The 15,130-nt window shown below is 38.0% G+C and overlaps 1 protein-coding gene across 1 annotated transcript; it reads right to left on the bottom strand.

The window, feature by feature from the left end:
* Window positions 1-8,684: 8,684 nt before the first annotated feature.
* Window positions 8,685-9,656, bottom strand: MC2R (melanocortin 2 receptor). Its single transcript, XM_053953081.1, has one exon. The coding sequence runs from the start codon at window positions 9,654-9,656 to the stop codon at window positions 8,685-8,687; it is 972 nt and encodes a 323-aa protein (XP_053809056.1).
* Between the last annotated feature and the right edge of the window lie 5,474 nt (window positions 9,657-15,130).

The raw sequence follows: 15,130 nt of genomic DNA, 5'->3' as shown, positions 1-15,130 counted from the left end.
CTTTTCCTGCAATGTAGCTCAGAGACTACTATTAGTCTGGCCCACCTTAGCTTTTTTGGAGGAAAGCATGAGGGAGCTCCTCCCTGTTACAAGAACGTTTCCTCCACATGGTCACAACATGTCCTTCCTACTTTTCAATGTGTTCATTACTTAATCAGAGGACCTTCACTCCATCTTATATTATTGTAATAAATTTAAGTAATGTTGTTCAACATAATACCCTGAGATAACTAGCCTAGGAGAGCAACTTTAAAATTTCCTCTTGCAACTAGTTCAAAAAAGGAGTGAGTGGGTCATGACAAAAGGTGTATAAAATTTAGCAGCAAAGAATAGGTCCTGAAAGTGCACAGTATGATTTTTTAAAAAAGTGATTTTTAAAATGAAGCAAAATATCTCTACTGTTGATGGATTAAAGGGATTCTAGTTAATGCAGGCAACAACAGATAGAATATCCTTCCAAAGGCAAACATGTCAAAAATCAGAGTGCGCTTCAGGTTGTTCACAGGTTGTTAGGTTTCTCATTTCTTATTTTTTGGCTATTGTGCCAACTTCTTGCAACCCACAGTATCCTGGGTGCAGTGGTAGTTGACATTTTTCTCTTGATAGCCGACACTTTTTCTACTGTTAGCAGTACTAAAATGACTCGGTTTCTTTGCCTTTTTTCTTCTTAATGCTACATTTGCTGACAACTCCTTTGCTCTGTGTCACCCATCCTATAGCTCTGGCTGCCGTGCTTTGCTGCAGCTGTCTGTGTGCTTAAAGAGTCTGGCTTCTCTTACCAATATCCCTTCTCAGAACCTGGAGGGACTGTCACCCAGTTCTGCAGCTGCATCAGATTTCTCTTTTATAGAAAAATCCTCTTCTCCTCACTGCTGTCCTAATTCAGGAAGCCGGGGCCACAAACTCACAGACAAGGCAATCTGCATTTCAGACTGTTGTGGAGAAGCTGGTAACGGGTCAAGTGCACAAACCAGGCCAAGGATACCTTTCCAGGACTTACTCAGCAGACCTGAGCTGACTGAGCAAATATATTTTTTGGAAGAGATTCATCAATGGACAAAAAAAGTGTGCTTCAGCTTGAAATCAGTGTAAGTAAAACTAGTCTGAAGTAAAACCACTTTCATTTTCATATTGCTTCATCTATGACCCAAAAGCACTGATATGAAGTATCATTAAGAGAACAAATGCATTTTTGAACTGCCAAATGCTATTTCTGTCTCTTATTTTAGGCATTTGTTTCAAAACATTGGCAGTTAGTATGGCATATTCCTTAGGGGGAAAGCTTTTTCATTAATATATCCAGAAGGGCTGGAGGAGCAGAGTAACTTAGTGCAGAAGACCTTTTGCTTCCCCCTCATTTTCTATCATGTTGCCTCAGGAGAACATTTTCGAAACCTTTAAACTGAAATTTTGTGCTTCTTCAAAGCTAGCTGCAGGGAATATGAGATGATTTAGTAAACTTATCTCTCTTTTTTAGGGGAGAAATTCTCCATTATAGGCTTAGGGTAATACAAAGAGTCACCTGAGCTCGTGTGCATTTGCTTGCAAGGAAAACAGAAACATCTGAAGGTCTTCCTGTTTCAGGCACCAAATTCCACCAAAGTCCTTCAGTTTATTTAGCCCTCCTTTTTCACAGCACTGCCTTTTATTCAAATTTTCTCTTTCAAATATAAGAAGACAAGCATTTGAATAGACTACTGAATGTAAGTATAGATATTACATTAGGTAATTTTAGTTATGAAATAGCAAAATTTTGCATTCATGCCTCAGTTGCTGGAAGGAAATCAACTGAGGAAAGTGTACTGTAAGGTGCTTAGTTATGGAGTGGATGTAAAGCATAGAATGCGTGAGATATTTTTGAAACATCAACATCTGAAATTCAAACGACTGTGCAATATGTTTTAAATTTAAATGACCAGGTTATTTTTGAAATACTAGAAGCATCATGCTTAATCTCACTGTTATTATGACTGACCTCCAGACATGATACATTAACAGTGACCAGGATCATTACAGAGAATTTTACGATGATGATTTAAGGAAGAAACTGAACATTTTTGAAAGGAAATGAAAAATAAATTAATAATTAAGCCATAAAGCACAAACATATCCCCTATTTACATTATAAATTCTTCAGGACCTGTTTTAAATTCTTTCCATGAGTTATGGTATCACTTTATTTACACATATCCAAAGGAATAAGACTTCAAGGTGTCTTTGATCTTTAAATCAAATTAATGCACCAATTTTTGATTGCTTTGCAAAGCAGGAGAAAAAGCCATGTTCTGGACATCTCTGCTTTTTTTCATTCATCTCAGTGTTTCTGTTTGTCTGACCATGTATGTTACTTCTTTCCTTTCTACTTCTCTCAGCTCTACACACTTCTTTCCAGCAATGCAAGATGAATAAGTCCTCTCTACCTGTTTCCTTCTCTCTTCTGCTTACTTCCATGCTGTGCTACTCAGTCTTAGAAATTACTCTTTTCTTCCCTGCCCTTGTTTCTCCTAACCTGATCTTTCCAGCTTGGGAAACCAGGGACTTCTCTGTGTGATGAGCTTTCTTTTGCCCCTGGTACTCCTGAGCTACCCAGACAAAACCTTCAGTAAAGACCCCTCTGTACAGAAAAAAGTTGAACAGTTGATTTTGCTCATTTAACACAGTTATTTACAAAAATTATTATTCTTCATCAGCCTTTTTCCCTGGGCCTATTCCCAGGCTTTTAACTGCCCCTAGTGCTAGCTCTTCTAATGGGAAATACTGCCAGTCTCAGCCCCTTATTAACCATCCAGCTCTTACTTGCAAGGCTGTGCTTCTTTCCACCTCCTGCTCACCCAGGAGTAAGCAGCTGCCTTTGATCCAAATCCCCCTTCTTTCAAAGGTTCTGCTGTGATCTGAGAGGAGGCAAAGTGCAGATGAGAGCCCTGAGGCCTCCACCAGTTCCTCTCAGCTTGCTCTCTGACATAGGCTTGTCCGTACTGGGCTGAAGCCCTTTTTTCCCTCCCTTTTTATCTCATTGTACAGGCTGGCAGTTAAGACAGATTTAGCTGTCACATGGGATGATATGATTACCCAAATTACTTGGCAGTGGTTTCATTTCTCAAGTAAATGAAAATGTAAGACTGTGGTCTGTGAGACTGAAATGGTGCATTAAGCAACTCTAGATCACTCTTTAAAATTCAAGCAAAAGCTCAAATGCATATTTAGAATGATGGATAATAATAATTAATTTTGAAAGTGAATAGCTGCAGGAGTCCCTGGACCAGGAAGCTAGTTCTGGATTGGAAGACTTCTACCCAAGACTTTCAGTGCCACCAAACCCTGAGACCATATTTAAATTGTCAGGGACAATTAGCCAGAAAAACCAATGTGATGGGATTTTAAAGGGGCTGAAGACATTTCTTGCTGGTTTTAGAGGCTGCATTATACCTCATGGTGTTATTCTGACACCAAGACTTGGGCTGAATGCTCTCACAATGTGATAACACAGAGGCTCCTGCGAGGCTTTAGACACTGTGAAAGTGTAACCACCAGGTCAGAGTCAGGGCACTTCTGGGGCCATGGGACTCCTTTGGGGTTCATCAGGGCAATGTTCTGTCTTTTTGTACTGGAGACCATTCTGTACAGCTAACAACAGCTGAAATGTCAATGCAAGTGTCCACCTGGGCCACGTGCTCCGTCTCATCTATCCTTGGTTAGGTTGTCAGAGGGTGAGAAGCTGCTGATGGAGTAACTCCACCCACAAATGATTTTTGACTAACTCTGCTTTTATCCAGATAGTACAAAGTTTAGGGGTAGCTGTTCAAGGACTGAAGTTGTAATAAATGGTAGTATAAAGGTGCTGATGAAGCAGTGGAATGTGGACTAACAAACACGTGTCATAGTCTTAATGTAAAAAAACCCCCACAATTCTCTAAAGCAATAAATAATTTTAGTTACTCACTAAGCATTTGTAGTCCAGATGGGTTATGCAGAATTATTTTATAGTTAATGGTCACTCATTAGACTATGTTTGACAGTTCAATAGTCTGATTTTGTCTTACAGGTGTGAAGGGATTTGAGGACATAAGAAAACTGCTTTCAGTGGACATGAAAAGTTTTTGTTTATTGGTCACACTCTGTTCTCCAGAATTGTACTTTAAGTCGTCCTCTTTGAATTGGATGCTTACAACAGCATTGTGTCTTCTGAGAAATGACACTTCAAATAAAGCTGTATTAAAGTGCTGTTGAATGATAAGGACACAATGGATAGCTCTCTGCTGAAATTACATTGAGAGAATTAGAAAGCCAGGTCCTATTTGTGTATAATTCTTTTTGAATAAATGTATCTTTGAAGAGTGTAGTTTTGTTTGAAAAACTCAAATTTTGTTCAGCTGATAGCAGTCCAAGGCACCTATTTTTCTGAAAGTCTTGTCCAGAACAACAATTCATAGAAACAAGATTTTCCTCACATAAATAAACTAACTCTAAACTTTATTTTCTCACGAATAAACTGTGTTTGTCTTACTAATTTGTAAACAAAATCAAACTGCAAGTTTGTCTCTCACTGGCATACTGACTCTTTCAGTGGAATTAATTCCCCTGGGTGCCTTTATCAGATTTGTTCATTTTATTCCTGAACACAAAGTTCAGTTCAAAACAATAAAAAGAGAGGAGGAGCTTTTCTTCTTTGGCTTTGCAGTAAGTGACTGTGAAATTTTTTGTTGCCACAGGCATGTGAAGTTCTGTGGACTCTTCCAAATGAAACATTGATTGTAGCATTGCCTGTGCTCTTCAAAGAACTGGATGTTCCTTTCAGGCTTATTAGCTTCTGGTAGAATCCAAAATGAACTTTTTTCTCCCAAAGTTAAAGTACAATTCTGCCTCCTAAACATGTGAAATTTAAAGCTGGGCAGATGAAGGGAAGTTCCAAAATCGGAGAAAAGTCTTCATTTTTACATGTTAATATATCAGGGGAGAATTTCAATAGTAACTTCAGCGCAATACAATGAAAGCTTCAAAAATCATGCCTTAAAGAATCTGTTCAAAAAGCAACATAGGTAAATATATGGAGACATTGGTATGTGAGACAGAGAAACTTGCTTGGACAGTGGACAACTAAAATACAAGTAAAAATTTACAGGCAATTAGGAGATAATGAGAAAATTTACCCATCTGCTAGCATGCAAGAAATACAGACAGACTGAAAAATTTAAATTTTTCTAGAAGCCTTTTTATTCAATTATATTTTGTGTTCTTCCTTACTCTTTCTTCCCAGGAAAGGAGTATTTTCAAAATAATGCTCCATTTAATCATAACTAGTGCAAACTGAAAAAAAGTTTACATGTATATTTTGTATTTTTATTGACTCCTTACATAACCCCCAGGCTCAGCTTGAGATCTAAAATTATAGACCCAGATTTCAGCTGTATTGCAAAAGTACAGGATCACTTATTACAAATTTACACTGTGAACATGGCAAATCCTGTTGTCTGTAACACAAAAATGAGAAAAATAAGCATATTTCATGATTTGCAACCTGTCTACCTTGCAGCCTTTTCCCAGTCTTTCTGGTTGTCTGTGTATTAGACACAGAGTATAACAGTAATAGCCTTCAAGTGTCTACACCAGGTTAAAGATATTACCCTGAAATGTAAGTTTGGGTGTTGCTCAGGCATCATGACAGGAGCAGATGTTTTGGGATATTGATTTGAGTACATTCACAGATGAGTCCAGGTAGGCTACAGAGAACAGACACTTCATTTCTGGTAAGACAAGGTGGGAACCAGCTCCAGACAGTGCTTGGATCTCATGGCAATCTGAGATACAATATCAGTGACTACAGAAATATTTTTAAATCAAAGAAAACAGTATGGGATAAAACCTACCAAAATCTTACTGCCTAGGTGTTGACTTCTTGTTTTAACAAGCTAGATGGAAAAAAATTCTCACTGGTACATAACCTGCATAACCGCAGCTGCTCTGTATTTTGCAGATAGATGGTGGCTGGAGGCTTGGGGATGGTACTGGGAGAGGCAGTGGGATAGTTTGGGGAAGAGTGGGCAGATGGAGAACAGTTACTGGAGAAGAGTGTGCTCTGCCCTTGAAGGAGGGCTCAGAGGAACACGATCAAAGGTGTGCCCATGGGACAGATTTTGTTTGGTGAGGTAGAAGCCCAGGTGCTCATTGCAAGGCAAAGCAAAAAAAAAAGGCAGTGCAGGGGTGGGAGCTGGTCTCTGTCTCCTGGGGTCTGTGAGTGACCACTGCCTCTTTCCCCTGGCCTGGGGATGCTGTAAAGGGAAGTTGGCACCAGCCAATCTCTGAAACTTTTTTGTTGGTGAGGGCAGTTGGATGAGGGCTGAAGGCAGCCAGGCCTAACCACACCTGCCAGGACTACCCTAAGCTGCCACTGGCTGGTGTGGTAGAAGAATGCAGTAGCTGGTGGCACCGCCTGAGCTCTGCTGCAGCCATTCCCTTGTCCATCCCCTGCTTTCACAAGGGTACCTTTCCAAGCCCTAACTGCCAGCATCTCCATGAGTCCTTATCAAAGGACTTTATATAGAATTTCAATAATATTTTTTACTGCTGTGTTGTCGTATGGTGTCCCCGAAGAGGTAATAATTAGCACTGACTCCATGATTCCAGAAGGCTGACCTATCACTTTATTATACAGTACTTATTAAGAAACCCATCGCCCTTACAGACAGTCATGATACAGGTGGATGCAATTGGTCCTTAAATCTAAATACCATCACCACTGGCCAATTAAGAAACCTGGGAAAGTTGTGCATTGCTCTCTCTGGCCAGAGAGCTGCTGCCACACTGCTGAATTTTTGATTTTTGACATGAGTCTCTTTGAGTGTTCCTCATTGCGGGGCTAAATGTTTGGTATTTTCTTTAATGATTATTTGCCCATGATTAGGTGCTATGAGGTAACAATAATTTTATGATAAGAATCATTTACATTTCGACAGCTCATTGTGAATGTGGAGTCTTTGAATGTGTAGAGTTAGAGAAGGCTTCCTTACAGGATGCATTGACTTCTAACACGGTGGAAGCTACTTATCTCTCTTAACTATGTCTGCTGTAGGGAAGCAGATGGAAAATAATGTTTTGAGGTAAGGAACATTTGGCTGATAATTCATGCATTGCAGAATTAATATAAGCACTGCCTTAATCACAATTTTCTTTCCAATGTTTTTTATCACTTTAAAGTCATCATTTGTGAGCACAGGGCACTGCAGTAGATGCTTTGTTTTGCCTTTTCTTTAAAATTGTATGTTTCTTTTCTTATCCCCCCCAGTTATAACAGTCATTTCTTGCTGTGCAGCTTTACTTTTATTCTGCTATTTGATGGAAATGAAAAAATTCTTATTAAAATAAAATATGTGATTATGTCTGAGCTCCCTTCTAAACTTGCATTTTATAGATAAGCCTTTTTTTTTTTTTTTGCAATAAATGGATAGGTTTGAAAATTTTTCATTTTTGATTGAATTGATTGATTTTTGTAGGATTGTAGAAGGCTTCAGGTTTATTGTCCCTTATTCAACCCCAGATAACCTGAATTCATATGGTTTGTCCATATTCCATACTCTTGAAATTCTCTTACTACTTCTGTCCAGCACAGCTGAATGACTTCCTTGAATTACTGTGAGGTTAATTCCTTACCATATGCTCTGGACTGCTTCTGGATGTTTTACTGCTGAAAGCCATTCTGCCTTAAAGTTTTGTGAGCTCTGTATTATTTTGGCAGGAACAATTCAAAATTTTCTCACACGGGTTTCTAAATTACAAGCTGCTTTGTAGCATCCTTCCAGACTGGATAGCGCTTTCTTACCTGGGTGGCTGACTTCCTTAGGAGTGTTTGAATTTTATCTCTGGTATTATGTTTTTTGAATTCTTTGTTGTAGCATGTCATGGTTGAATCAAAGTGCTTTTCTTTTCTGTGGAGCTTATTATTTTATTGACGAGAACTGGCACTGACAAGCTCAGCAATTCCCTTTGCTAGTCCAGACCTGGCTTAGGAGTTTTAAAATTCAAAACCCATCTTTGCTGGCACAACAACTTTATGTTGGAAATAACACTTCAGTGACTAAAAATAGCTTTTTAATCAAAATATCCTATTCTTTTGGACTTACACTCCAAAAGTTCCTTTTGAAACCTAGAGATCACTAATTACATGATTTTAAGGAGATTAGATGTTAAAGGAGAGTCTTAAGTTCGCTTTTTCAGCAAAATTGCATGTCCATGTTTTCTTATTAACCATATGCTTTTATACAAATGCATGGTTTAGAAACAATGTTCACTTCATTGCAATTTAAACAACAGAATTTTAAAGTAGTACATGCATTGAATTGAAATTATTGATACAAAAGGAATTGGCTCATATCTGGGGTAATGCAACATGATGCAGGTTTTAGTTTGGATTTTTCTGAAATGACAAAAGACAATTAAGACATTTGTTTAGTTTTTTTTTCCTTGCATGAAAATTATCAGCAGAATTAGCTGAATGTGGAGGTGTGATTGACAAAGATTTGTGTGCTTACTTATTTTTTATTCATTCTTTGGTAACCATCTGAAAAATCTCTAGCAGTATACTACAAGCATAGTATTATTTTGGGTGTAATTGCTGGTATTTTTAACTCTTCATACTCATGTTACACAGCACACCATAAATGCCTCGATAATTTTCATTTTTGAAGTAGTCTTCACCAGCTGCAGTTTGACCTGGAACAGTAGAACATCTTCTTAAATGTACTCCGCAATTCTGGGCTTCGGAATGCAAAAATCATAGGGTTGATGATGGCATTGCACATGATGAGTGTCCCATTCACATGGAAAATGGACATGTAGCAGGCACAGTAAGGATTGTGTGGGCAAAACCTTGCTAAGAGGATGTGAAGAACAAAGGGGGCCCAACAGCAAAGGAAAACTCCAAGAAAAATAGTCAACGTGATCGCGCCTTTCGTGTTAGTTCTGTGATGGACGGTGCTGCTGGGCAGTGAGGCGATCTTTTTGGCGTGAGATCGAGCCAGGAGGAACATGTGGACGTAGAGGCAGAGAATGAAAAACATCATTAAAGGGAACAGGATGGTGAAGGGAATGACTGTTGCCGCTTCATAGGAGAAGAGGGCAATGGCAATGCTGCTGCCAGCACAGAACGCCCAGATGATTGCCAGGATAACCAAGGCCCTCCTCAGTGTCATGATATTGTGGTACCGCAAGGCGTAGAAGATAGTGATGTATCTGTCTGCTGCAATAGCTAGCAAGCTGAAAATAGACCCCAGCAGAGACAGAATGAACATGGAATCCATGGCATCATCCAGTTTTTTCTCGAAGTCTCCGTGACGTGTCAGGTATCCCACTTTGCACAAGATGATAAAGATGTTCTCCAGAGTTTTGTACAAGCTACCTAACATGTCTGAAATGGCTAAACTGCAAATGAAGAAGTACATGGGCAAGTGTAAATTCTTATTTCTAACAACAGCAATGAGGATAAGTAGATTTTCCAGTATCCCAGCAGCAGCAACAGTAAAAAAAACTTCCTCCGGCACCACAACCTGGGTGCAGTCAGTGATATTTAATGAAAAATCACTTATGTTTTCAAGGGATGGAATGCTTGTCTGCCCCAGATGTTTGATTAAGTTGGAAGGTCTCTCAATGCTCATTCTTCTGGTCATGGAAAGAGTCTGGGTTGCTTCTTTTTCAGGTTTGTCTTTATTCTGAATCTGATCTGTCAGTCAGACCATTCTTCTTTTGATCAAGGCTCTCTCCTTCATCTAGCGCAATTAAGACTTAACTGAAATGTTTGGAATTTCTCCTACAATAAAACATGTAGAAACATAAATATCAAGAAGAAATTGACCACACATATGAGGCAAAAATAGATATTTAAAATATCATCTATTGCAGTTTAAAGCACATCAAGAAGAAATTGACCACACATATGAGGCAAAAATAGATATTTAAAATATCATCTATTGCAGTTTAAAGCACATCAGCATAGAGAAAAACATTTGGATGAAATAAGAGCTGTTCAAGGCTTCACTGAACCTTAAAGAGAATCAAAGTGCAAATTCTCTTTTAGCTTCAAAGTAATTAAAAAAAATTGTGTAATTTTCTTTACTAATGTGTGTCCCACATTTACTGAAACTAATCTGACAGACTTGAAGAGTTTGGCAATCTTTACTGGCCCAGCTGTTTGCTTTGAGAAAGCCTGGCAGTTCTCACAAGATTTTCAACATTACTAGACACAAATCAAACTAATGCAAAGATAAACCCTTCTTCAGAACAATAACATGTTTACCTCCACACTGTTGATAGTGTAATGAAATGCCTTCAATTTAGAGGTGAACATTGGTAAATATCAATGTATTTAGAGGCATGCTAGATACTAGTAAGAGTCTTCCTTTTCATTTAGGTTGAAACTGTCTTTTGATTCCATGAACATATTTCCAAGATCTGAAGTACTACCTTTTCTTGTCTGTGTTTTACAGCTATGTAAACCCTCAAATAATATTTCGGCATCAGGATGATGTTTTCATTTTCCCATAATGATCCTAATCTAAACTACATCCAAGCATATAGGAACCTTTCCAAAGGAATAGACTTTTTACTCTTTTCATTAATGCATAAATTGATATGATATTAATTTAGCTTGGATATGACCAATAAATGATAAGAAAGAGTTTTTCTTCTTGTCTTCACAGCCAATCTTGGGAATACAGGTGCAGTTTTGGTATTTAGAAAGTCCCCTTCTTTACAGATATATTTTCACTGAGAGGACTGTCAAGCACTGGAACAGGCTGTCCAGAGGAGTGGTTGAGTCACCATCTCATGAGGTATTTAAATGAGGTATGGATGTGACGCTTAGGGATGTTGTTTAATGGTGGACTTGGCAGTGCTGGGTTAATGGCTGGACTGAATGATTGTAAAGGTCTTTTCTAGCCTAAATGAGGCTGAAATTTCATGATTCCCCCTCTATTTTTAAGTTTAAACTATCTTTCTTTGACACTTTCATATCAGTAAATCTTGAAATTTCTTTGGACATTTGTTCATAACAGGCTTGCTGAATATTATAACACACAGTTACTGTTTCAAAGAGAGAAGTCAAAAGTTTTATTTATTTTGTATACAAACAAGGCTTGGAGCACCAGCCATTACAAATTCATGAAACAAGATCACTTAAGATAAAACATTCTGGAGAGTACCCATACATAACTGAAAACACAGGCTGTGTAGTGGAAAAAATGCAGTGTATTGCACTGCAGTATGTGTGGACATTCCCAAAGATAATTAGGCCAGCATCTGTCAGTATGTGATGGAAGGAGTTACTGACAAGAATAAGAAACTTGACAATGTCTTTGTAATGATAAGTTTTTCCTATTCTCACCTGGAGCTACTGTCACAGTTAAGTTTAATGATTTCTAATCTAGCACTCTGCTACCAATTTTTGCTCTTTATAGGAAGTAAGCATACACACTTCAGACAAAACTTAATTTCAATAGGATTTAAATAGGAGAATCAGCTAGCAAATGCTTATTAAGTTGCTATTTTCTCAAAACTGTGTTTCAAAAATGCTTCTTTGCTGATACAGTCGTATTGCTGAAATAATCTAGCTGAAAAACATGAAGTTTTCTTCACTGAAAATATATAATATTATGAATGGCATGGTATATTACATCTGCTGCTTATAATTTTACAGTAACTTTGTATTAAGCTAAGAGCAGAGAATTTATAAGGGCTTTGGTGCATTTACAATACTCTGAATAATTACATCACTTATTGTTGTTTTCCAACAATAGAAGCCAAAAAAAGAACATCTTGTTTCAGAGATTCTCATTTCAGTGTGTATACATGGCTATTGCACACTATTCTATTTGAGTTTCATAAAAGATCTTGTTCATTATCTCCTTTTCTGATGCTTTCATGTAGTGCACAGTCATATTTCAATCTCAGATATCCAGGACAGAAATATCTGTGTATACAATATTTTACATGGGTCATAAATCCAGTGCTTGATCTGCACAACAGACATGATATCATACATCTGCAGTAAGTTCCACAGTTACAGGATTCTTTTCACTGCTACTGATCTCCCAGATAGTGTGCATTGGGTAGTTTAGTGGTTCTAAGCAGTGTAGGAACAGGCAGACTACACATGGGAAGTAAAGCTGCTGTGAGCATGGTGAGTAACATCAGTGGTACCCTCAGAAAAATAACTCTGGGCCTCCGGCACCAAGAAGCCCAGGATGAAGAAGGACCACCAGGACTCCACTGGATCCATGGGTGGTGACTGTCTTCTGCTTGATCTCTCTCTCTCTTCCCTCCTTGCCCTTTTCTATTTTTTTCTATCTCTCTACCTTACACATGCTGTTAAATAAAATCCATACTATTACTTTGGCATATGGTCTTGTCTTCATCTTCACTTGGGCAGAGGCATCTTTCAATAATTGGATCTTAACAATGTCTTAAAAGGTAATGGGAAAAGAAGACACTTTGGAGCTTGGATGCGTATTTCTACTGCGTATAGAAATTAGAGATAAGGTCCTTTCACGCAAGTATAAAAGGTGAAAAAAAATGTTTACACTCCTTTGTTAGTACCAAAGACATTGGTATTAATGTCTTTGGTATTAACACAGGAGTGTAAACATTTTTTTTAATGGATTGCATGCAATAGATTTCCTCTCCCCTGTCAGTACCTTGTGAGTTTGCTTTGTACTGTCCAGATGAAGGGTCTGTGCCACTCATTTTCTGAAATACCTCAGATTTATCTTTTGCAGGTACCTGCAAAGTCAACCTATCCCAGCTAGTGTTTACATTTCAGAACTATTAAAAATAGGACACAACAATTTTAAAGTAAAAAAATGCCATATAGGACAAGTCTAGTTTTCCTGGAAATCAGTAGTTGAATCATTTGGATTTTACTTTTTTTTTGTGGTCATTCATGGTCTAGGAATAAGTCTGCCTGACTGTAGCAAGAAATGTAAAACAGTCAAAAAGCAATAAATGACAATGAAAGACTCTTAAAATCTGAAACACATTTACATATGTAGCTGTATAACAGAATCAGCAAAAAATGCAACCCATTCTTGTTTAAATTAAATCCTGGATGAGAAATCAACACCTCAGTTACACTGGATGTTCAGAAACATTCTTTATCTAGCAGGATATAGTCTCCTGAGCTGGTATAATGGGCAATGAACTGATGGCAATAGTAAAGTTACTAAAAATGCATATGTTTGTAGTAATATCATCAATTTCTATTTGTTTGGTAGCTATCTAAAGGAAGATGAAGCAGCAAACTGGAAGAATGGAAGCCAGGACCAGAAACTATACTGACAATATTGTACAAAATTGGGAAACAAATCAAAATCAGATTACCTGACAATGAATGGTAGCCACCATGATTATAGTGTAGCTCCTTATGATGCTCTTGTTACTTGGAAAGCGTGTTTGCACTGGTTTATATTACACAGCTAAAAGCCAGGCCCAGTACTTCAGCCTTGTGGCAAGGCTGAGAATACCCTTGAAGATGCTGGGAACTCCCAGTGCTCCAGAGCTTTAGCCTTGGGCACAGACCATAACTCTCTCCCATGTGTCCTGTGCCCACTGATAACTAAAATACAAATTTCTCTGCAATAGAAATACAATGACTTAGCACCTGAAAGGTCTGGGAATAATAGGTCTGCTCTTGATTTTTTTTTTTTTTAATTGGATGAAAACTTAATTCACTGAATAAATAAATAACACATTTCCCTCGATGCCAAAATATTAAATAAACTGACTGGGTCAGCTGCAATAGCTATAAAAATAATTTCAGCTGTGAACTATAATGAGAAGATATGGTTAAAAAATTATATGCCTTAAATTCTGTATAATTTCCCAGAGACTTTTTTTTCCCATCTATTATTGTTTTAATAGCAAAGCATACTTCCTTTTATCATAAAGACCCCAAGATGCATTTCCTCTCTAAATAGCTGTTAGTAAATAAAACCTGAAAGGGTACTGAGTAGTTTCTTCAGCTTTAGGAACTGCACAAAACAGCTGTGATAATGAGCCAATTATGTAGAGGCAATAATTTCTTTCCAGAACCATGAAATGTATGAATTCCTGGTTCTGTGTATCTAAATTTTTTGAAAAAAAAGTAATGTGGAAGGAATGGAAGAGAATAATTGGCTTGTTCATCAGACACAGTGTAAACAGTATATTTCACAACCCATTCAGTATATAAATAGGTGCTCATTTGTCACTAGAAATGCCATAACATTTCCTCAATCCCCAAAAGTCTCCAATGTATTAGCACTTGCTTCTATGCTTTTATCTCTAGATAGCTCCAAAGCTTTATCATTGGGTCACTTGGTAATCTGTCCAGTTTGGTTCCCCTTGCCTGATGGAGCTTAGAATGTCCTTCTTTGTCTGAAAATGCCAGTCAAAGTCCCCAGGACGGGAGCAATGTATTTTTTCAATCACTCTCATTCAAGCCATTGCAATTTTGTGTCAAGGTACATTTGACAAAAAACTAAGGACAAATATCTTTCCCCTTGTTTCTAGCTTTTCTGCGAGTACCAGCCATTTAAGAAGGAAACAAGCCACTCAAAAACATGGATGTGGAGGCTTAGCTTTTAAAGCTGTAAAACAAGAAAATGGCAACCTTTTTTTTTTTCTCTTTTTTTTGGTCTTTAGTAGGTAGGCAATGGCTTTCATGGGGACAAGAAGGACTGGATGTGTTATGGGCAGGTGAGTTATGAGGATGATCCCTACATGTGCTGATGGGAAACTCTTTTTGTCTGCCAGCCTGGCTTAACCCTGAACAAGCAAGTAAGTGAAAAAACACATCAAGCCTGATCCTGCCTTGCCCTACACATCGTATGGTTCTTTACAGTCATTGGAAGTAATTCTGTCAGAGGAATTACTCTAAAAAAGTACAGACTCCTGAGGGCCCTATCAGCTTCACTACTTTCTGTAGCTTTTCTCTCTGTCTCAAAGTACTGAAAATATCTCACTTGCTTCTAGGTTGACCATGCTTAAGGTACCTCAGCATGGCCTGTACAAAAAAGAAACCTGCCTGCTTGAGGAACAGTAGCAGATCATAAGTGAAACCTCCTCAGCTGTAATTGTTAAACTCTTGAAGGAAATAGTTTCCTGAAATGAC

This window comes from Vidua chalybeata, chromosome 1 (genome assembly GCF_026979565.1).
Source record: "Vidua chalybeata isolate OUT-0048 chromosome 1, bVidCha1 merged haplotype, whole genome shotgun sequence".
NCBI lineage: Eukaryota > Metazoa > Chordata > Aves > Passeriformes > Viduidae > Vidua > Vidua chalybeata.
The sequence above is the reverse complement of the archived record's forward strand: the minus strand, read 5'-3'. Positions and strand labels throughout refer to the sequence as shown.

Bases quoted from the DNA above. Each gene is read 5' to 3' on its own strand.
- MC2R (XM_053953081.1), bottom strand. From the start codon at position 9,656: ATGACCAGAAGAATGAGCATTGAGAGACCTTCCAACTTAATCAAACAT.